This window comes from Bos grunniens, chromosome 4 (assembly GCF_055505025.1).
Source record: "Bos grunniens cultivar Pamir isolate PY7600 chromosome 4, Bosgru_T2T1.0, whole genome shotgun sequence".
NCBI classification, from domain to species: Eukaryota; Metazoa; Chordata; class Mammalia; order Artiodactyla; family Bovidae; genus Bos; species Bos grunniens.
Window position 1 is genome coordinate 54,546,690 of NC_141168.1, and position 20,904 is coordinate 54,567,593.

At 53.5% G+C, this 20,904-nt stretch overlaps 1 protein-coding gene across 7 annotated transcripts in view; it reads right to left on the reverse strand.

Moving 5' to 3' along the window:
• The window catches only part of CRHR2 (corticotropin releasing hormone receptor 2), a 44,681-nt gene extending 24,691 nt beyond the window's left edge, over positions 1-19,990 (reverse strand). For 3 of the 7 annotated variants that reach the window (XM_086398440.1, XM_086398444.1, XM_086398443.1), the window contains exons 1-2: positions 3,724-5,791; positions 3,444-3,569 (exon numbers count right to left, since the gene is read on the reverse strand). In XM_086398440.1, the coding sequence (XP_086254566.1) occupies positions 3,444-3,569; positions 3,724-3,826 (229 nt within the window). In that variant the 5' untranslated portion in view covers positions 3,827-5,791. Of the gene's footprint in view, positions 1-3,443; positions 3,570-3,723; positions 5,792-9,946; positions 10,038-19,746 lie in introns of those variants that run through there. The other 4 variants (XM_086398439.1, XM_086398446.1, XM_086398441.1 and 1 more) reach the window with 3 other exon arrangements.
• Between the last annotated feature and the right edge of the window lie 914 nt (positions 19,991-20,904).

Here is a 20,904-nt window from a genome sequence, read left to right on the forward strand (position 1 = left end):
TGACTTTGGCAAAGTCACTCCTCGGTGCCTCAGTTTCCTCATGTGTAATATGAGGATAAGACTATGTCTCTACCATTGGCTGATTGTAAAGATCAATGTGTTAACAGGTCAAACGACAGTGCAGAACCTGGGCCGCTGAAGCAGTGACGTGGAGGTGGGGAGAACACGGGAGGGGACTCAGACACACGGACACTTAACTCGGTTCTGCCACAGACTACCGTAAGTGGCCTTGAACAAGTCTCTTCTCTTCCCTTGGCCATTGCTGCATCCAGAAATAGTCTCTGGGTAAGAATAACAAGGCTCTGATCAAGCCTCCCACACTCACTGCTGTGGCTGTTTGCTAACCACATAAGAACTCTCGAATACCTTGTCTCCAGCCCAAGGCACTTGCCTGGGCTTCCTCATCCAGCCAATTGCCTTCTCCGCTGCATCGTCATTCAGATGTCCCTCCAGCTCCCCAGAGTTCACATATACTTATCTGTGCTCATTGATTTCCTGATGTGGTCCCTGACTCCTCCCCCTTCCTGTCCCACGCTAGTCTTGTCAGTTACAGATGTGTCCTCCTTTGCTTCTGCAGCCTCCACTTGACCTAGGTCAGTTACAGTGGCTCCTAACCCCTCCTCTTGTGGCCAGAGACTCTTTGCCCTGAAGCTGAACTCCTCCCTTTACAAGCGGCCCCAGGCTCCCTGCCACACCAAAGGTGAAGTCCTATGCGATGCCCTACATCACTTGACCAACACCCACCCATCTGCTCTCATTTGCTTCTTTCTCCTACTACCTGTACTCCACATAACACCAGCCAGTCCTGAGGCACAAAGCATGCTCCCATCTCTTCCCCTAGACTTACGACTCTTTCACCTGCTAAAATCCCATTCACATCTCTGAGCCTCAGCTTTCTCATCTGCAATATGGGCACAAGAGCAGGCCATACCTCAGGGGCCTTAGGGAGGTGGGAACGTGGGAGGTCATGTATGCCAAGCTCTCTCAGTGGTAGCTGGCACCTGGACCATGGTCCACATTTGGGAGTTTGGTGGCCGATTCTCTGTGCTCAGCTGAGTGGGTGAAAGTTCACAAGGACTAATGCCTAAGCTGCTGTCCCACCTGGACAATGCCTGCCCTCTAAACTATGAGGCTTCAGCGGGGATCTGGCTGCAGCATAACAAAATTGGGCAGGAAGAGAGCCAGGACCCTTGTACCTCTTCCCCCAGGCTTCTCTAGGACCTCTTTTCCTCCCTGTGTCCTTCTTTGTCCAGGAAAGATCCCACTTTAGCACAGCAGAAGGAAGCAGTGGCCAGGAAGCAGGGGAGGAGAGAAATCAATCATCGCCATTGACATTAGCTGCCTCGGCTCTTCACACCTCAGCTATCACACTGATTAATAGCAATGCTCCTTCTGCCCCCATGCTTCTCCCATTCACCAGGAGTCAGACTGTGGGCAGTACTTGGTCCAAATGGAGACAGTGGTTCATTAGTACCAGGGGCTAATCGGCACTACATGTGCCAACCTTGGTGGCGCCCTGACCTTTTCTTGGCTTCTCATCTGACATGGTGTGAGTGGTGTGGGAGGTGCTGCAACACCCCCTTTGGGAAGCCTTCCCCATCTCCCCTCCCACGTTCCTCCTCATCCACAGTCCCTTTGCATTCTCCTATCATGGCATTTCTTACTCTGTATCCTTTTGTCTGTTGCAATTGTGAGTGAGGGCCTCAATGCCAGTGCAGTGGCTGGCACATAGTAGCTGTTTAATAAACTGTTTGAAGAGAAGAGACCCAGGCCCTGTCCTCGGGGGCTCCAGGTGGGTTGGAGAGAAAGGGGACAGCCCAGGCCGGGGTGGGAACCAGAGCAGGGCTGCCTCAGATCCACAGGCTGAGGGGCAAAGAGCCGCATCACCTCACTTAGCGTTTATCTCTGGCTCAGACTGAATCAGGGACCCTGATTTCCACTGCCCCACCCCACAGAGCTCATAGGATCCTAAAAACATAGTTTTATAATCTCAGGACTGGAAGCATGGAAGCCGTTCCTTCTGCTTGTGCATCTCCTGGATCGGGGACCTCACCTCCTCCCTGGAAGGTCTATCTTAATCATGGGTAGGAAGCGTGGTCAGATGACGCAGAAATCTTCCTCAGCAGCCCCACTAGGTCTCCCACCCACTTCCGTTAGGAGCACCACTACCACTGGACTCCTCCAAGCAAGCTGCTCTCTGGGCCCACCAGAGCCCTCCGCTGGTGCAGACAGGGCAATGCTGCTTAGCACTAGATGCAGAGGCTGCGGTCTAGCCCACTAACCATCTTTCTGGGTGAAGGTATGAGTTTGGACAGACATACGTGTGTGTGTGTGTGTGTGTGTGAGTGAGAGAGAGAGAGAGAGAGAGAGCGAGAGAGCGTGCATGAGTGAGCTGGTGGGGGAGCTATGCTACTATTCAGACACACAGAGGTTGCTATGATGTTTCCAGGATGAGGGGCTTCAGACAAACAGGTGCCCTCCATTGCTGCCTAGCATCTCAGAAGGCTCTTTGCTGGTGCGGGTGGGGCTGGAGATGTGAGTGGCCCTTCAGGGTGGGCTAGTGATGCTGCGTCCCACAGCTTCACAAGACACTGCCACTTGGCTCCCATTGGACCTTCCACAGGGCGTAGACTCAGGCACCCCCTTCCCCTCCCAGAGCCCATACAGAACCACCCCACCTGGATGCTGTGTGACTCCTGGAGCATCTGCTGCTGTCCTCCACAGAGTGGCAAGCTAGCCAGTGATTTGCCAGGAGGAAGAGGGGCACAGGCTGTTCTCCCCAGGAGGTGGGGGGTGGGCCTGATTGAGACACCACGCTGGGTGGCAGGAGTAATGCTGACCACTGCCCCTGACTCACAGCCCAGTGAGCCAGTCCCAGGGCATCCAGGTAGGGAAGAGACTACACCCCACACTCTGGTCCAGAAACAGCTACACTTTGCATGCCCAGCCCCGACACAAGCCTCACCCCATCTTCCCTGCCTCCTGCTCTCCCCTTCTCCCACAGCAGAGTCTGACCACCGCACTCACCCTGGGGTTTGGGAACATATCCTGGGCGCCCCATCCCTCCCCACCGCCCCGGGGAGATGCGGGGCGGAAATCGGCTAAACAAAGAGAAACCCTAACGGAGAAACTTCAGGCACCAGAGTATATAATGTGGGAAAGATATTTGTTTTCAAAGGGAAGGATTTCCTTCTCCTCTTTCTGGGTTCTCAGCGCATGGAGCACGGGAATCGTGGGCAAATCACTGTCTTAACGAGGTCTGAAGCTACGGCGAGGTTAGGGCAGAGGGAGCGCCCCTAATATTATGTCTTTAACGCCGGCGCTATGACCGTGCCGCGGCTCTCAGGTCTTCGACGCTGGCTTCGGAGCCCTCGCTACCCTCTAAACCGCCCTCCTGGGAGCCAGGTGTTGAGCCCACGGCGGAGGGTCCCAGGAACACTCACGGGTCGTGTTGTACTTGACACCGTTGAAGTACTCGGGGCACGGCCTCTCCACCAGGGCTCCGGCCGCGCTCCGGGGCCAGCACGTCCCGATCTGGTCCAAGGTCGTGTTGCAGTAGGAGTAGGGACCTGGTGATGGGAGAGAGCGGAGCGGGGATCAGAGGGGCTGCTGGGGCCCGCGGGGCGCCGCAGGGCGCGAGGCGCTCGAGCGCGGGGACCCGGGCGCACCCAACGCGCCAGGCAAGAAGCCCGCGCCGCCCGGGTCTGCTCGGCTCTCGCCTACCCTCGGGGTGCAGGGGCAGCCCCCAGCCGTCCAAAACCAGCTCTTCGGCCAGCTCCAGGCTGCAGTTGGTCTCCAGCAGGCTGTGGAGCAGTGCCGCGTCCATTGCGCCCCAGAGCCACGCGCGCCCAGCGTGGCTGCCAGGGGCTGGGTTCGAGAGTGAGTGGCTGAGACAGCGCAGAGTCTTGGCTTCTCTCGCCCAGCCCTGACCTGCCAACAGCCTCCTGGCACTGCGCTCGAACGTCGGGAACTGCCAAGTCTGGACCTTAGCGGAGAGGAGCCGCAGAACGCACCCGGCTGCGGGTCCACCCGCTCAGTCGCGGCCAATGGCTGCACCAGGGGGCGGGGCCGGACGGCTCCTCTCTGCCGGGCCCAGGCTCCCGCCCCCGGCCCACTAGTCCAACCCGGAATCCGCCTTCTCCGGCTCAGACCAGGTCCGGAGGAGGGCGGCGGGAATGGACAGTGTGGGCCTTGGGTGGCGGAATGATCTGCCCGAGGGTCGAGTTCCGGGGGCTGCAGGGGGGCAGGAAAGCGCGCCCGCCCGCCCCAGAAGCTCTCCTCGTGTTTCTTCTCCTTCGGTGTCTCGCCATTTGTTTCTTCTCCTTGAGCGAGGACACTGGAGGGGATGACAGGGAGTGGAGAGCCCACGAGCAGATCTGCACTCTAGAAAAGCCTTCGTGACCTCTGGGAAAGGAGTGGATTGGAGGGGCATCGAGTGAATCAAGGGAACCACGAAAGAGGCTGGCGAGATCAAGAGGCTTGAATAGGTGCAGACCTGTACCAGCCCATGGGGGTTAGGGTGGGGAGGGATTTCCGGGAAAACCAGCCCTGGTGAGGCAGGACTGGAGAGAGGGGTGGGTGGGTGGATTCCAACAGGAGCCAGGAGGCAGGGGTAATGCCAGGTCTCCCGCTTGGGTGACTGGGGGCAGGAGTAGTGTTGCCATTCACTGAAATGGTGAAGTCCAGGGGAAAAACTGACTGAAATTATCTGAAGAACCTCAAACACCCAGGTCTTACTGCCCTGGGTTTCAGAGGGAATAAAACGAGAAGTGAGAACCTCTTTTCCTCTTGGCTTGGGCAGGACAACCTGAAACTGGTTTCCACAGCAGGGTGTGTGTGTGTTTAAGTTAAGTGTGGAGGGGAGATCAGACCCCACAGCAAGTGTGGAGGAGCTGAAAACCTTTATCTGGAATTTGCCCAGGCCCCTCAGGACTACCTGCTTCTTAACTCCCTGTGGCTCCATTCTGAGTGCCAGGGCAGGTCCACTGCTCAGGTCTACTGAGGGGGGTGGGGGTGGATCTGGGCTCAAGATACAGGGCCTGAGATGTGGTTCACCTCAACTCAGGCTGGATTCAGGCCTGCCTTTGTCTCTGCTCTCCCTGCATGTTACCCCAATTCTCACCCTCTCTTCTGGGGCAGTTTCTCCATCAGTGAAATGTTCTCAAAGGCCCCCCGCCTCCAGCCCTGAGACTCTGGTCCTGAGTTATGACATGCAAAGACTGAGGGAGATGTACATGTGTGTGAATTTGTATGTGTGTGCCTTTATCTTTAGAGGGCAGGGAGAGCTGGGACCCAGTCCCAGCTGGACTGGAAGCCCCAGGGTGGCTAGTCCTAGTCCTTCCTGCCATCTTTCACTGGGAACAAAGCTGCAAGAGAAGGCTGAGAGCATCCTGAGCCAGCATTATTCCCTGAGCAGGGAGAGGGGAGAGGCAGACTGGGCTGTGTTTGTGTGCTCCAGTCTCACCAGCCTCCATATTAATGCTGCTCTCATTGCCCAGGCAGAGCCAGGGAGCAAGCTCGGGAATCTCTCTGGGGCCAGCTGATTGGCAGGTACGAGGTTCAGATCAGCCAGCCAGGTCTATCCTCTGCCTTTTAAATGGACAGAGCCCTTGGCTCAGCTCTGGGCAGCTGCAGAGGCAGAGGTCCCTTACTGTCCCTAATAACCAGTGCCAGGAACAGGTGAGGATCAGTTGGGTCCCAACCCCAACCCTAGGCAGAGTCCTGTCGCCAGTGCCAGGCTGAGACTCGGCCTGGGTCCCAGACCAAGCCCTGCTGCACAGGACTTGTCCCCCATAGGCTAGACTGTGGCTGGCAGGATCAGCCCATTTCTTCATTGTGAAGTAGTCTCATTCATGCACAAAGGAGGGTGCTCCACACAGTGATCGCAGCACAGAGGGAAAGGAGAGCCCAAGCTAAAGTTATTAACCTGTTCATCACCAGGGCCACCGCACAGGAAAAGCAGCTGTCTCAGGGGGAGGTGAGTGCCCAGTGACCAGAGGCCAAGGACTTAATGTCTCACATGCAGGATGGAAGGTTGGCCTGGGTGACCTGGACTGCTCTTAACTGGAGAGCACATGTGATAAAGGTTCCTCTGGGAAGTGACCATTTCAGGGGCAGAGCTAAAGACCATTCTGCATCTTGATGGGACAGTTGGGACCTGAGCACAGGCCCAGAGACCCAAGAGGCCCTGGCCTCCAGAATGCAGTGCCATTTCATCGTGGAGTTTATTATCACCAGCACGACTGTCTACTATTCTAGATGTGACAGAGGAAAATGAAAAAAGGATCAGCTTTGGAACAAATGGATTTTACAGCTCATTTTAGTGTTTACAAATAAGTAAATGAGGAAGAAATTGTAAAGAGCAAAAACTTTCCTCACCTAGATGAACTCCAACTACCCTTAAAGTTTGGGCCTTTTTGCTAGCTAAGGAAGCAGAGGTGGGTGGGAGGTCCCTGGGATGGAGGTGAGCCCCCAGGCCAGGCACTGGGGCAGAGGTATTTGGGACAGTCTGTATGCCCCTAGGCTGGTGGGAGAGGTAGCAAATAAGTTATAGGGAAGTGTGACAGGTGCTGGAGGAGACACCTGTGTGTCATGGGCAGCGTGGGGGCAGGTACCTCTGGCCCACCTCTGATGGCAGCTGCAGTGGCAATCCAGGTGCTCCAGGGTTCAGCTGAACACCGGATAGGTGTGCAGAGCATAATGGAAACATACACGGCATCTCACACAGTCACGAGTCTGCACAGTACACACTTTCTCTCACTCATCCCACCACCCATCAGGTATCCGCTAGAAAACAGGATTTAAGGGGACAGACTTTGCATGTCTGAGGGCTGTGCTCAGTCAGGCTGAAGAGTATACAGAACTGGGACAGGCTGTGGGGTTCACTGTGGTTACAGTGGGGCTTCTGAGGGCATGGAAGGCTTGGGAGAGGCCAGAAGGTGCCCCACTCTTGCCCTGTGGCACTGGGGATGGTGCCCCAGGCCAGGCCAGACACTCCTTCTCCATCCCACCTCACTTCACCTTGGCACAGGGGAGATGGCCTGGTGTCTTCAAGTGGAGCCACGGGACCAGGCTGTGGAGCAGGAAGAGCCCCTGGCAACTGTCCAACCCCAAACTCTCATTTATAGATGGCCAAATGGAGGCCCAGAGGAAGAAAAGGAATTTCCCCCTCCAACCCCTCCCAGGCCATCCTCCTCTCCACAGCAGCCAGACTGGGCTCCCTGCTTCCTCCACTGGGCAGAGGAAGTGATTTTTCTAAGATTGTGTGACTTCTTGCAAAAGCAGCTCTCCATTGCCCTTGGGACGAAGCCCAGCTCTTTAGCACCGCAAACAGCGCTCTTCATGATTGTCTATTCCCCATCCTCTCCTCATGCTTAACTTGAGATGCCCTTTGGGTCCACTCGCCATTCCCTTGGAACATTCTCTACCTCCATTCCTTCACATGTGCTGTTCCCTCTGCCAGGAATGCCCTTACCGCTCTATTCCAGTTAACCCAGCTGACTCCCATCTGCCCTTCTAATGTTCAGCTTAGCCCCCACCTCCTTTGTCTTATCTGGGGTGAGTGGCTCTTCTCCATGCCTTGGTCTGCTGGGGGCTAGTCTATATCACATCAAGGTTATTAGTTTCTCTATTGTGGAAGGCAGGGCTGGTCATGTTCACTAACCAGTCCCAGCACCCATCAGAGTGCTTCATGTTTGTGCTCAGCAAATCAACACTGAAGGAATGGATGCTTTGGCAGAAGCCCTGTCTCCTGAGATCCAAGGGTCTCTTCACATATGACCAGTCCTGGTGTGTGTGTGTGAGTGTGTGTGTGTGTGTGTGTGTGTGTGTGTGTGTGTGTGTGATTAGGGAGTTATTTCCAAGGATCCTTGATTCCATTTGCACTCTTACATTGCCTATGGACTAAAAAAATATGCCTTACAACTTACAGTATATGGTCTATTAGATTCCTCTGTGATGAATAAAACAGAAATAATCCATTTAAAGCCTGCCTGAAGTCTCTTGTGATTATGTGTTTTTTTTTCTTTATTTGGACCTTAGGGTCATGCAATTTAAATGATCATAGTCTTTGATTCATGACCCTTTGTCATCATTAGCCTATATATGGCCCAACTTTATTTCATTTTAGTCTTTTCTGTTATGGAAGTTTGTATGTAGTAGCACATATAATGATCTATTGCCCAATCCAAAACTAGATCATTACCAATCACTTACAAATTTATCTATACACTCCTTCCTCAGAGGGAACATTCTTTTGAATGTTGCATTTATCATTCCTTTGCTCTTAGTTTTTTCAGTTTTATCACATGTACATATATCTAAACAATAGGTTGTTTGGTTTTACTTGTTTCTGAGCTTTAGGTTAGTCAATATGCATTTTCTCAATTGGTGGACACCTAAAAGGAGATACCTATCATGTGGGGACCAGAGAAACTATTCCTGAAGTTCAAGGGCATCCTAACAGCCAGTACCGCCCACTGCAGGGGCATGGTTAATGAGGGATGATGCGTCCCCACCGTGGCTGCTAGGCAGCACCACCAGCAATGTGGTGGATGAATAATTAATGACACAGGGAAATGTTCACTCTGAGTTACAAGAAGAAAAAGCAGGTTACAGAACTGTAGACACAGGATCATCCTGGTTTTGTGGAAAAAGAAAAAAGAAAAAACATGAGACTCTATGGTGTGATAAACTTCTGGCAGATAGAAACATTAAAAAATTCCTGGGTTGTGGGATAATGGGCATTAATAGTCCTTTTCGATTTTTAAAAATATCTTTTTCCAAATTAAATATATACATATATTACATATTCCACTTATAAATTGGATGAATGATATTACAAGTCAACCAGGGGAGGCCTTGTGATTGTGTTGTTTAAACTAACCCGTCTGTGGTATTTTACGGCAGCCCAAATTAATGGGCTTCCCTGGTGGTTCAGACTCTAAAGAATCTGCCTGCGGTACAGGAGACCGGGATTTGATCCCTGGATGGGGAAGATCCCCTGCAGGAGGAAATGGCAACCCACTCCAGCATTCTTGTCTGGAGAATTCCATGGACAGAGGAGCCTGGTGGGCTATAGTCTGTGGGGTCACAAAATGTTGAACACGACTGAGTGACTAACAAGTAAATTAATACGATGGGTCAGGTGACTTGTTCAGGGTCATGCAGCTGTTAGGTGGAGGAGCTAGGATCCAGGTATGGGATCGGGTCTGTCTGACCCAAGCACCTGGGTTCTTGACCACCCCATTGTAAGGAGGGCAGGTGACAGGGTTTTCCCCTTGATGCGTGACTCGAGCTGCATTTGGTGCCGGGTCCCAGTTCTGGCCAGCACTCTTGTCTCCTTTTGCTCTGGCAGTAGCTCCAGATCCCAGGGACACTGCAGCCCTCCTCCTTCCTTGTTGCCTCTGTAGATGCAGCCCCGAGAAGGCTGGGACATTGGGTGGAGCCTTGGGGATGTCTTTCCAGAGCCTGTGAAGACCCAGGGCTCTTCTGAGCTCTGCAGTGGCTGCCCCTGACTCTGAATCAGCTGCCAGGAAACTCTAAGGGGTCAGAACTCAGGGACCCAGCTGCTACTTCACAGGTTCTTACCAGGAGGTGACACCTGTAGCCACGGCAACGGGGAATGTATTTTACACCTTCTGCTGGAGTCTGAAGCAGAGAGGTGCCCCCTCCTTGGGCACCTGAATGCCAGCCCAGCCACTTCCTTAGGCACAGACATAGGGAGCCAGGAGCTGGAGGAGGACTCCCGGCCAAGCCCTTCTTCATCAGTGACCTGTGCCCCCAGTGGGGAAGGGGGCTGCCCAAGGACAGACCCAAGGCCCAGGCCTGGAAGCCTGTCTCTATCTACCACCCGCTGAGCCTGGCTTGGCCCGCTTCTCCTCCAGGACCAGAGGCTCGCCCTCATTTCCCAGGGTCTGCTGCAGGTGGTGGCAAGAGGCTGGCATACCTGAGAGGTTGGTGAGGGTCTTGATGGAGTGGCAGTACTGTTCCAGCAGTGCCCACACAGGCTGGTCTCTGGGTGCCTGACTGGACCCCACCTAGAGGACAAGAGGGATGAAGGTCAGGCTCTGGCTAGACAGTGACAGCATATGTCTACCCCTCTCTGCTCCCTGCCCCGCCCTGTCCTGTCCCTTACTCCTCTATACTGTACAGAGAAAAAAAGAGGAGGGAAAGTTCAAGGCCCCACACAGCAGACCAGCAGCCTGGCCAGGCCTGGAACCCTGAAAAAGCCTTAGAGGTGGTCTAGTGAGGCTTGGTACCCCAGGGAAGAACATGCTCTGTCCATCCCTCAGCCCTTAAAGGTTTCCTCCCCAGGATGGGATGTGCCCTGTGCTCTTCCGTTGGCAAAGCTGGAGTGGGGGTGTCCACCAGCCCTTCAATCCCCCAGCAAACACTGTACAACCCTGACATGTGTCAGGCCCTGGCTGGGGGACACAGTGGGAGTCTTCAAAGTAGTCCCAGGTCAGGTAGGGACCCCCTAGACTTGGAGGCTCAGAAGAGATGGGAGAAGGGTGGATAGTTTGTTTCCCTGTCACACAGGTAAACAGAAATTTACAAAGGTTAATATGTGGAAGAGACTCCTAACTTGAACTTGGGAAGACAGGGGAGGCTTCCTGGAAGAGGTGGCATGTTGGGGGCAGCCAGAAGGAAGAGTAGGGAGAAAGGAAGGAACCACGGTGCCATTGTAGAGACTTGCCTGGGAACAAATATGGTTGTTGTAACAATGGCAATCCCATCCAAAAGAGAAACCACCCAGGATCACATCTCCTGAAAAAGTCATGAGGGAATGCTAAATATGGAGGGATAAAGTAGATGTGGTTATCTCTGTCCTCGAGGGGACCATCTTCTGGTGGGAAAGATGGATAGATAACTAACTTGTTACAGTGTCTATAATTTGCTTAAAAGGAATGGGGTAGCATTACAGAGGAAGTCACACTGATGTGGGCTTTGAAGGTTAAGTAGGAGTTTGCCCAGTTGATAACGGTGGTGCTGGGATAGAGGTGGTGCCGTAAGGGTAAGGGTGGTGTCATAGACAGACAACAACACATGTGCAAAAAACAGGTTGGGAAATGCATGGTGTGAGACTGAACAAAAGCAATGCCCTCTACAGTTCTAACCATTGTCTCCCATTCTTTCCAAGACCACCACTGTTCTTATCCTATGACCAGTGTGTGTGAGTGTGTGCACTTGCATGTGTGTATATGAGATGACTTTTGCACCACCCCAACACTGATATTCCTGATTCTAGAAAGGACTGCCCCTGTAGTGGGCAGCCCCTCCCCTTTCTCCTGCCTGTCAGATGCTCCCTCCCTGGCAGCTGGGTCAATGTTTGCCCTACAATATTCCCAGGACCAGAGCCGGACAGCCCTCAAACATCACGTTCCTCACATCAGGCTTAGTCCATTTCCTGTGCTGGGGCTGGAGGCCACACGCTCACCCTCACCACACCGGCCTGGAGCTCCTAATTAATGACCCCGCTTGGTCAGATGGGAGAGTGAGGGCGGCACAGCCAGCACCCACAAGCACTCACTGCTCCTGGGTTCTGTCAACTGGCTCCACAGGGCTAAGGGCAGAAGGAACTGCTGGGGAGCACAAGTCCTGTGTGTGAGGTTAGTGTGCATAAGGGGTATGTGTGCGGGGCATGTATATGTCTGTGCAGGGTGTGTGCTTGTGTATGTGACTAATATGCATATAGTGTGAGTGCACTATAGGGAGCTTCCTGAGCTGTCGGCCAGGAGCTCTGGCCATTTGGCTTGCAGGACAGACACTGGGGACCATGGTCTTGTTCACATATCCCAGGGATGCCAGGAGCTACCCAGTGTCAGCTTCTTGGGCATCAGGAAGGCCCAACTGCCCAGAGAGCCACCTGCCAGGGGTGAGGTGGGCTGGGGAGGGACACTCTGGGTCCCAACATCCTCCAAGAATTCTGGTGTCCCACCCTCAGCTGGTCTGGGGAAGTGCGGGTGCTAGGCCTGACCCATTACCCCTTTCCAGCCCCCTTCTCTTTGTTTGAGAAGCAGCTGGTAACAGTTTATTTGGGGGATGCGGTGAGTTCCTAGGAAGCCACCAGCCTCTGGAGGTCACTGGAGGAGCAATGCTCAATGCAGAGGTACTCGGCATTGATGGTGGGCTCTGACCGACCAGATATTGCATCTTAGATGCAAGCTCCTTCTCTCAAAGCCCCCAAAGGCCACACTATGGCCCAGTCACTCAGGCATCTCATGTTCAGCTTTAGGTGGGAGTCTGAACACATGTGCTAAGCTCACGGACAGGGACGCAGGACATCCTCCAGTGGGATTCGGGCATTGTGGGGCTGTCCTTGCATCAGTCGCTGTGATCTGAGGCCACAGCTGAGTCTTCTTGCTGAGTAAAGAGGGGGGCACAGCCGCTATGCTCAGTATCGATGTGTGCTGTTCAAGCGTGGGCAAAATGGTGAGCAGATCAGAAAGGGTTTGGAATAACTCCCAGATCTGGGCTCCCTCTCCTTCTAAGCTGGCAAAGACATTCATTCTCTTCAAGGAGCCAGTTGGGTGGATCTGACTCAGCTCAAACCTGCAGCATACTCTGGAGGTGCCTATTTTGGACACAGCCGCTGCTGTGGGTGGTGGTGAGCGGTAGGTGGGCAGGCAGGAGGAAGAAGAGACTGGTGCCCTCAGAAAGCACACAGTGGGCCAGGGAGAGCAGAGACACAGCCACAAATAAATACCCGCAAGGGCTGGGTGATGAGCTGTCAGAGGCGGCAGACTGCAAACACGCCCACATTCAGGGCTCTGGGGTTGCTGCTCCTCAGCGCTGTGGCCTTGGCCAAGTTATCTAGCTTCCTTGAGTCCTGGCCTCCTCCTTTGAAATGAGGATAATACAGGCCCCTGGGATTTGGTGTGCATTAAACAAATTGCTGAATGTCAAGAGCTGGCACATAGAAGGCACATGTTCCATGGTAGCCCTTGCCATGGACTCTAGGAGGGGTCTAGTTAGAGAGTTCAGAGATAGAGGGTTCAAACCCCATTAGAGGGAGTCCCATGGCCTGGATCAAGCCCTTCTCCTCTAGAAAAACCTCCTGGAAACCCTGTGTTCCACCTTCCACATTCTCCAGCCAGTGCAGCTCCCCCTCAGCTCTCAGCAGGCCCCTTCTACAGACAGTGGCCCCTGAAACTACATCCGCACCTCCCTCACCAGGCTCACTGCTCAGAAGTGCTCAGTGGATGCTGGGTGAGGAAACTGGGCATGGAAGTTGAGTCCAAGGGAGGAGGAAGGGTAAGAAGAGCAGAAAGAAATTCTAGGGGCAGGAGTTGGGCAAGCAAAGGCTGAAAGGCAGGGAAGCACAGGGCCTGCTCAGGAAGCAGCGAGCTTCTGGTCTAGGGATGCTATTAATAGGGCAGGACTTCCCTGGTGGTCTGGCGGTTAAGAATCCACCTGCCGATGCAGGGGACATAGGTTCGATCCCTGGCCCAGAAAGATTCCACATGCTACGGGGCATTTAAGCCCACAGGCCACAACTACTGAAGCCTGCCTGTCCTAGACACCCATGCTCTGCAACAAGAGAAGCCACCACGATGAGAAGCCAGCACAGATCAACAAGAAACTAGCCTGTGCTCACCGCAGCTGGAGAAAACCCACCCCAGTAATGAAGACCAATGCAGCCAAAAATAAATAAAAATTTAAAAAGAAAGCAGGGGGTTGGAAAGAGGCTTCTTTGATGTGTAGTCAGCATTTCCTATGTCCTAGATTAAGCTCTGAATGCTTCAGCAAATCCCATTTAATCCTCACAACTGCCACTGAGGTCTCTGTAATGATCCCATTTTACAGGTCAGGCAACTGAGGGCCAGAGTGGTGAAGTCACCACTCAAGGCCACACAATGAGTAAGTAAGGGGCAGAGGCAGGATTGGACAGACAGTCTAGTAGGTTAAGATACACACGGAAGAGCTGGGTAAGAAAGTAAAGGCCTGTGCTCCATGGATGCTGGGAGGACCCTGGCTCCAAACAGGGTGAGTAAGAAGCTGCTCTCACTACTGGAGTGGGGGGCTTCAGGCAGAGAGCTAGGTCATGGCAGGAGAGGAGGCAGACCCAGTCAGTTGGGCAGGGCTGTGCTCAAGAGAGACAAGAAGTCTGGCTTCTGGAACTGACTCTGAGCCCCCTGGAGACCCCTTTATCTCTTGTGTGGTGGACACCTTGGGCTTCTGTACTGATTAGCTCTTGGCTGTTACAGCAGCAGAGAGCTGTCCTTACACCTCACTCCTGCCCCATGAAGCTACAGGCTGCCGGACATCAGGGCCATGTCTGTTTGACTCACATCCAGGTCACAGTTCCCAGTCCAGAGCCTGGCACACAGCAGGTGCTCAATAAATGTCTGTGTGGATGAGACCACGGCCCCCTCCACCAGGTAGAGTGGCACCCTGACCCCCAGCTCTGGGAGCTCAGGCTCTGGGGTTTTCCTGCTTGCCAGGCAGCCTTCTTTCTGAATTCTCCCTTTGAGAATGGCTGGGGTCCTAGTCCCAGTCTCGGTGTGTCTGGAGTCGGAAGCTCTCACCTTAGACGAGGGCAAGGGAGTCGCCCTGGCAGGGGGAGGAGGCAGTGGGTTGAAGCCAAGATGCCAGCTGCTCTTTCTCCACCCTTGGGCCCTGTCCAGGCAGAACCTGTGCCCCAGGGGTCAGGCGGGCTTGAAAGGTGCCATCTCCCTGGAGCCAGGGGGTCTGGCCCGGCCTAGTGCTCCCTCCTGGCTTGGTGACAAGGCTTCCTCTAAAATTAGCCACTGGTCTAAGCCTGGGAGATTTGGGACCACAGGTCCTGCAGCCAGGCTGCCAGTAACTGGAGGGGAACGGGGTGAGCTCCCACCCTGCCTCCTCCTGCTCTGCCCAAGGTCAGAGAGGACTCCTCTGGGAGGGGGAGGAGTCCTCCCCAGGGTTCTCTTTCATTCACCGGTTTCATTGAGCCTGAGCTAAGAATAGAGGCAGGAGAAGCTCAGTCCCTGTCCCGGGGAAGGAGGAGGAGATGAGGGCACTGGGGGACAGGGGAGGAAGGAAGGAGGAGAGAGGGAAGAAAGGGGAGAGGAGGAGAGGAAGACTAGAGGGAGACAGAGGGGCAGAAGGGAGGGAAGAAAGGTTGGGGAGAGCAGACACAGTGGAGGCCATACTGGAGCTGAGGCTGGCTGAGGCAGAGGCTGAGGGACTGGCAGTCAGACGAAGGAAGTGATTCTTTTCTGGTGATTATTTTCTGGAGTATCTGGGCAGGCTTTCTGGAAGGTGCTCTGTTCTAAAAAATCAGCTGCCCAGACCTCTGAGTGAAGAGCCCAGGAGTTCACAGCAGCCTTCCAGCCAGATCTCCCTTCCCCGCATGTTTCAGCAGGTACCTCTGCTCAAGATGTCCCATTCTCCCATCCAGTCCACCAGCTTGCCTGGAGAAACTTCCAGGCCTCTCCTTGCCAAGTGTTCTCCCTGGTCTCTGAAAGCTCATGGTCCCTCTCTCACCTCTGTCCCTCTTCCCTGTCCCGTGTCATGCCAGGCTCTGCACACAGATGTCTGAGGGACCAGCAGGGAGAGATAAAGCGGGTGGGGGAGGGGAGGGAAGGCAGGAGCTGCAGGAAGAGGTCTCATAACAGGTCACAAGGCCTAAAATGATCTCTTAATGATCAACTCATCTAATGTCAGTTTGCCTAAGAGTCACCTTTTTCTGATTGTGTTGGTATCTGAATATCTTACATTTTCATCAATAGAACTGAATCTTCAGTCAGTCTATCTCCTTTGAGTCCTGGCCCTACTACCAGTAGATGACTGACCACGTGAACTTGCCTCAGCTTTCTCATCTGTCAAATGGGGGTAAATGGTGATCTTATGTCCCAGGGTGGTTGTGAAGCTTAAAAGCAGTAATGTGTGTCAGGGCTTAGAACAGTATCGAGCATGTGGTAAGCCTGGTGCAGATGCTAAAGAGAATAAACAAAATAAGCTTATGGAATAATATACCCCTCCCTCTGGAAGATTTGAAATGACATCTTATAAAAATAAAATTTTGGATACAATGACCTGAGACAAACTGACTGAGGAGTCCTAAAAATGATGAAAATTAGATAAAGTAGAAAATGACAGTTAAGAGAATACAGAATAGTCCTGTAATTCATAAAGTGCTGCAAATCTGAGACTGACTAGGAATATGAAATTAAATGGGCATTGCCCTCAGACAAATTGGTTTTTTAAAAACATCCTAAAACATCAACAAAATGGCCAAAATGGAGAGACTAAATTAGCTGATTAGGTTAGAAAACACTCAGAGAGTATTTGAATTTGGGAGAAGAGTTATTAGACAAATTAGCTTCTGGTAAATGGCCCCTGAGCTTCCCCACCCCCACGCTGTAGACCCTGGGTATGGGGGGCGGGCGGGGGTGTGCAGGGCCCTGGTCTTGGTCTTGGGGAGGGCTGTGCAGGTTAGGGAGGGTCCAGGCTTCTGGACTCTGTGTTTTCCCCCTTTGCTGAGCCTTCTTGGGACAGATGACCCCACAGGAAGCAATAAAAGTTGTTCTGAGGTCCTGAGGGAGTGTCTTGTTGCCCAGATGTCTGAGGATCTGGACCCAAATAAGACTCTTGGGATCTTCACAGAGGGCGATGCTGTTGTTGTCTAGTCGCTAAGTCGTGTCTGGCTTTGTGACCCCACGGATTGTGGCCTGCCAGGCTCTTCTATTCATGGGATTCTCTAAGCAGGAATACTGGAGTGGGTTGTCATTTCCTTCTTCAGGGATTCTTCCTGACCCAGGGATTGAACCTGTGTCTCCCTCATTGGCAGGCAGATTCTTTACCAGTGTGTCACAGAGGGCGAGGCGGTTTTAATCAAGGATTTTGGAATCCAGTGGCATATTCCTTAGCCTTACTTGCCCTCCATTTCCGTCTGTAAATAAATGTCTCCACCTTCCCAGTGTTTTAGTAAAGGGCTTGGCATGGCGTCTGGTGCCCAAGAAGGCTGTATGATTTCAGCCCTACTTTCAAAGTAGCTTCTCAAGGGCTCAGAGGGCAGCCAGCAGCACCAGAGTGAAGGCTTGGCTCCTCCAGGCCCTTGCAGTGGGGGCTGGCCCAGGGTATCCTCACTACTCAACTGCCTGCTGGAACTTTCACAACTGCAATTGTGAGATCAGGCTCCTCCCCAGGTCAGCGAGTTCTGAGTTCCCCAGGGATAGAAATCCGGTCCCCTCAGGACCACCATGCTCCCTGGAGCCTCATACCATCTCTTCTCAGGGCTGGGACCCTGGAGCCTTCCCTCTAGCTTGCTCTTTTCTCAGTCCCTGTCTAGGACCACCCCATCTCCACCCCGCCATCCTGCCCACCTCCCACTAGATCTCCTCCCAATTCTGGCAGAGGCTCTTATATCTGCACACACTTGTTCTTAGCTCCCATGTGTGTGCTTAGTCGCTCAGTCACATCAGACTCTTTAAGACCCTTTGGACTGTCGCCCAGCAGCCTCCTCTGTCCATGGGATTCTCCAGGCAAGACTACTGGAGCGGGTTGCCATTTCCTCCTCCAGGGGATCTTCCCAAGCCAGGAAACGAACCCGTGTCTCTGGTGTCTCCAGCACTGCAGGTGATTCTTTACTTGCTGAGCCATCAGTTCCCATGACCAGGTAGTAAATACACAATTCTTCACCATTATTTTCTTCCTGCTCATGTCTGCTCTAGGTTATCAACTTCATAGGGTAAAGGCTGATGTTTTCACCCTTGTGTCTTTACCACACATGATCCTGCTTAAATACTGGTTGAATAAAGTATTACTGAATAAATGAGAGGGCTGGAGGCCAGTTCCCTCCTGGGTTCCCTTACTTCCCCACCACCTGCTCCAGGTCACTTACTCTATTTTCATAGACAACAGAAATCTCAGAATAGCTGGAAAAGGATCCAGAAATAAATAGCATTACTACGAAGACCCAGAGCAAGGAAGACTGCTCTTTGGGGCTAGAGAGACCACAGTGCTCTTTAGCAGTTATGCAGTGATAACTTCGGGTGGATAACTAGTTTCTAATCTCAGGCCATCCAGTGGGGCTAGGGGCAGGGCCTGGGTGGACTCTAAGGGGAGAGCAGACTCTTGCCTCTGAGGTTCCCCGTCCTTACGTCCCTGGGACCCAGGGTAACCTCCCACAGACTCTTCCACCTGCTCTGGAGTCTGGGGCAGCAACCAGCAACCCTCTCCATCTAACCAGCTTGGGCAGTTGGAATCATGGCTCCCAGAGGGGCAGGGCCAAAGGGCAACCCTGGTCCTAACACCAGCTCTCTTAGAAGGCACCCACCCAGGGAACAAGTGCTAGGGGGCAAAAGAGCTCAGAGAAGACATCAGGAGTAGGAATGAGAGGTTGTGGGCAGTAGTGAATCTACTCCACAGCCTCCACCCCTCCCTGCAATGTTGTTAAAAGGACCTGGCAGGTCCAGGGACTATCTGACCACTGGGGCACTGACCACACTTGGCACAGTGCCCCGTCCTGTCTTCCACCTAACCAGACCCCCTGGAAGGGCAGGGCCCCTCGTGTCTTCATCTCAAGTGCCTGGTACAAAACCCCAGCTGTATTTACTGAGTGCTAACTCCGTGCCAGGCACAGTCACAACCATTCCTCATGACAACCTTATTCATTAAGCACCAAAACCATCCTCATTTTACCCAGGAGGAAACTGAGGGGAAACGTGAGTAGCCTGCCCAAGGTAACAACACTAATCAGCAAAGCAGGGATTTGATCAGGTCTGTTGGCAAAACCACTTTGCCACAGACAGTGGACGCTCAAGGAGTCCTCTGTGACATATGGGGATGGGACCAGGCCTCCTGACCTCCATCCTGGCTCTGACCCTTGCCCTGCATGGCCTCGAACACTTTTAATGTCGTGGCTCTTCATGAAAAGAGTGGCCCTCCCTCTCTGAACCTCAGTTTCCCCATCTGTAAAATAGGGAAAGAGTTAGAGATCAATTCCTCCCACATCCATTTCTGGGTATCACTCCCTCCCAACCTCACCCCTACTTCTTCAGCTCTTTCTGTGCAGCTCTTTTCCATCTCAACACCCCCAGCTCCCACCTGCAGACCCTGACTCTGGCCAGTGTGCACACCCACAGCTTTGGGCATGGGGAGATACTTAAAGCTTTGAGAAATGCTTGGCAAGGTTGGTTCCCCCAGGTGTCCCCTTTGCTCCATTGCTCATTTGATACTGAGGGATGCCTGGTTTCAGGCACTGAGACGAGGGTGGGGACTGGCCTGCCTGCAGGAGATAGGGGACAGCTCTCTGGGGATCCCTTGCGGGGAAGGACCAGAACCGGGATGGGGTAAGGAAGGGACTTGAGGCTCCTACAAGGAAGGGGGAGTGCAATCCATGGAAGAGGGGACAAAGTGGACAGAGACTAGGAATTCCTGGACCTAAGGAAAGGGCACGTCCTAGACACTAGGGCATCTCCCCGCACTAGGGCATCTCCCCGCATGCTCTGCTCATCCACACGGGCTGCTAAGTCCCATCCTAGCTGGTGTTAAGAGTTTCATCTCCCTCCCCTTCCCCCTCATTTAGGCAGGATATCTCCATCCCATCACCGTGTGCAGGGATCCCCAACTCCATGCCAGCCACCAAGTCCTAAGACCTTTTCCATCCATCTGCTAACAGGGCTGAGCGAAACTAAATCCAGTAACTAAGCAGTGAGCCCCCCACCCTCCATCTCGTCCCCTCGCAGTCAGGAGAGCACAGAGCTCCAGCTCCCAGCACCCTCACCCGGAGAACAGTCCCCCATCGCCACACCCGACACTTACTTTAAGCAGTGGCGGGAGAAGGCAGAGCAGACAGAGGACACGGTGCGGGACGTGGAGGAGGCTTGGGGGCCCCGCGGGACCCCCCATGCCCTGTGCGGCCGCGGACAGGAGCCCACCTCCCAGCGCGGCCGTCCCGCCCCGCCCTTTGACTCCGGTGCCTCCCACCGTCCTCCGCTACGGGTCAGAGCGGAGTGGGCCCCTCCCTCCCCAACGCGCCGGCGGCCGAGGTATGGCCCTGGGCACTGGGGGTATCTCCCGCCTCCCCCGCCCGCAGGGACACCGCCCCAAGGCCCGCCCCCTCCAGGTTATTTATAACGGCGCCGGGCAGCGGCTTCTGCCTAGGCAGCCAGAGCCCAGTCTCTGCCCCCGGAGAAGGGGTTAATGCCTGGCACCTTTGCCAGGGCTGGAGCTCCCTGCTCCGGGGAGAGAGGAACTGAGAAAGGGAGGAGGGGGTCTTGGTTGTGGCCAGAGCACTGAATAGGCTGGGTAGATCGCATCCCCACCAGGCTTTCTAGCCCTGCCCGCATCTTCTAATTGTCCCGGGGAACTTTTAACAGGCACCATGCCTACTGGAGACTTCCCTGTTGGCTCAGACAGTAAAGGGTCTGCCGGCAATACAGGAGACCCAAGCTCAATCCTTGGGTTGGGAAGATTCCCCTGGAGAAGGGAAAGGCAACCCACTCCAGTATTCTTGCCTGGAGAATTCCATGGACAGTGGAGACTCCTGGGCTACAGTCCATGGGGTCACGAAGAGTCTGACATGACTGAGAGACTAACACTATACCTATTGGGACAATTGAAATTCCTATGTGGAGGCCAAATTAAATAATAGCTCTGTATCAATGTTCAACTTGCTGATTTTGATGACTGCACTGTGGAGTCTTGTTCTTATGGAGTAATATTTAGGGCTACAGGGGCACCATGTCTCAAACTTATTTTCAGATGCTTCAGAAATACACATACACATGCACACATAAATACATGCATAGTGATAAAGAGAACAATATACCAAATGAGGCAAAATGTAAATAATTGGGAACTGTGAGCAACTACATGTGTTGGATCATTCTTCCAAGTATTCTGTAAATTCAAAATAAAAGGCTAAAAACTGTATTAAAAAAAACAAGGACAATAAATGCAGTGATGCCAGGCCCCGCC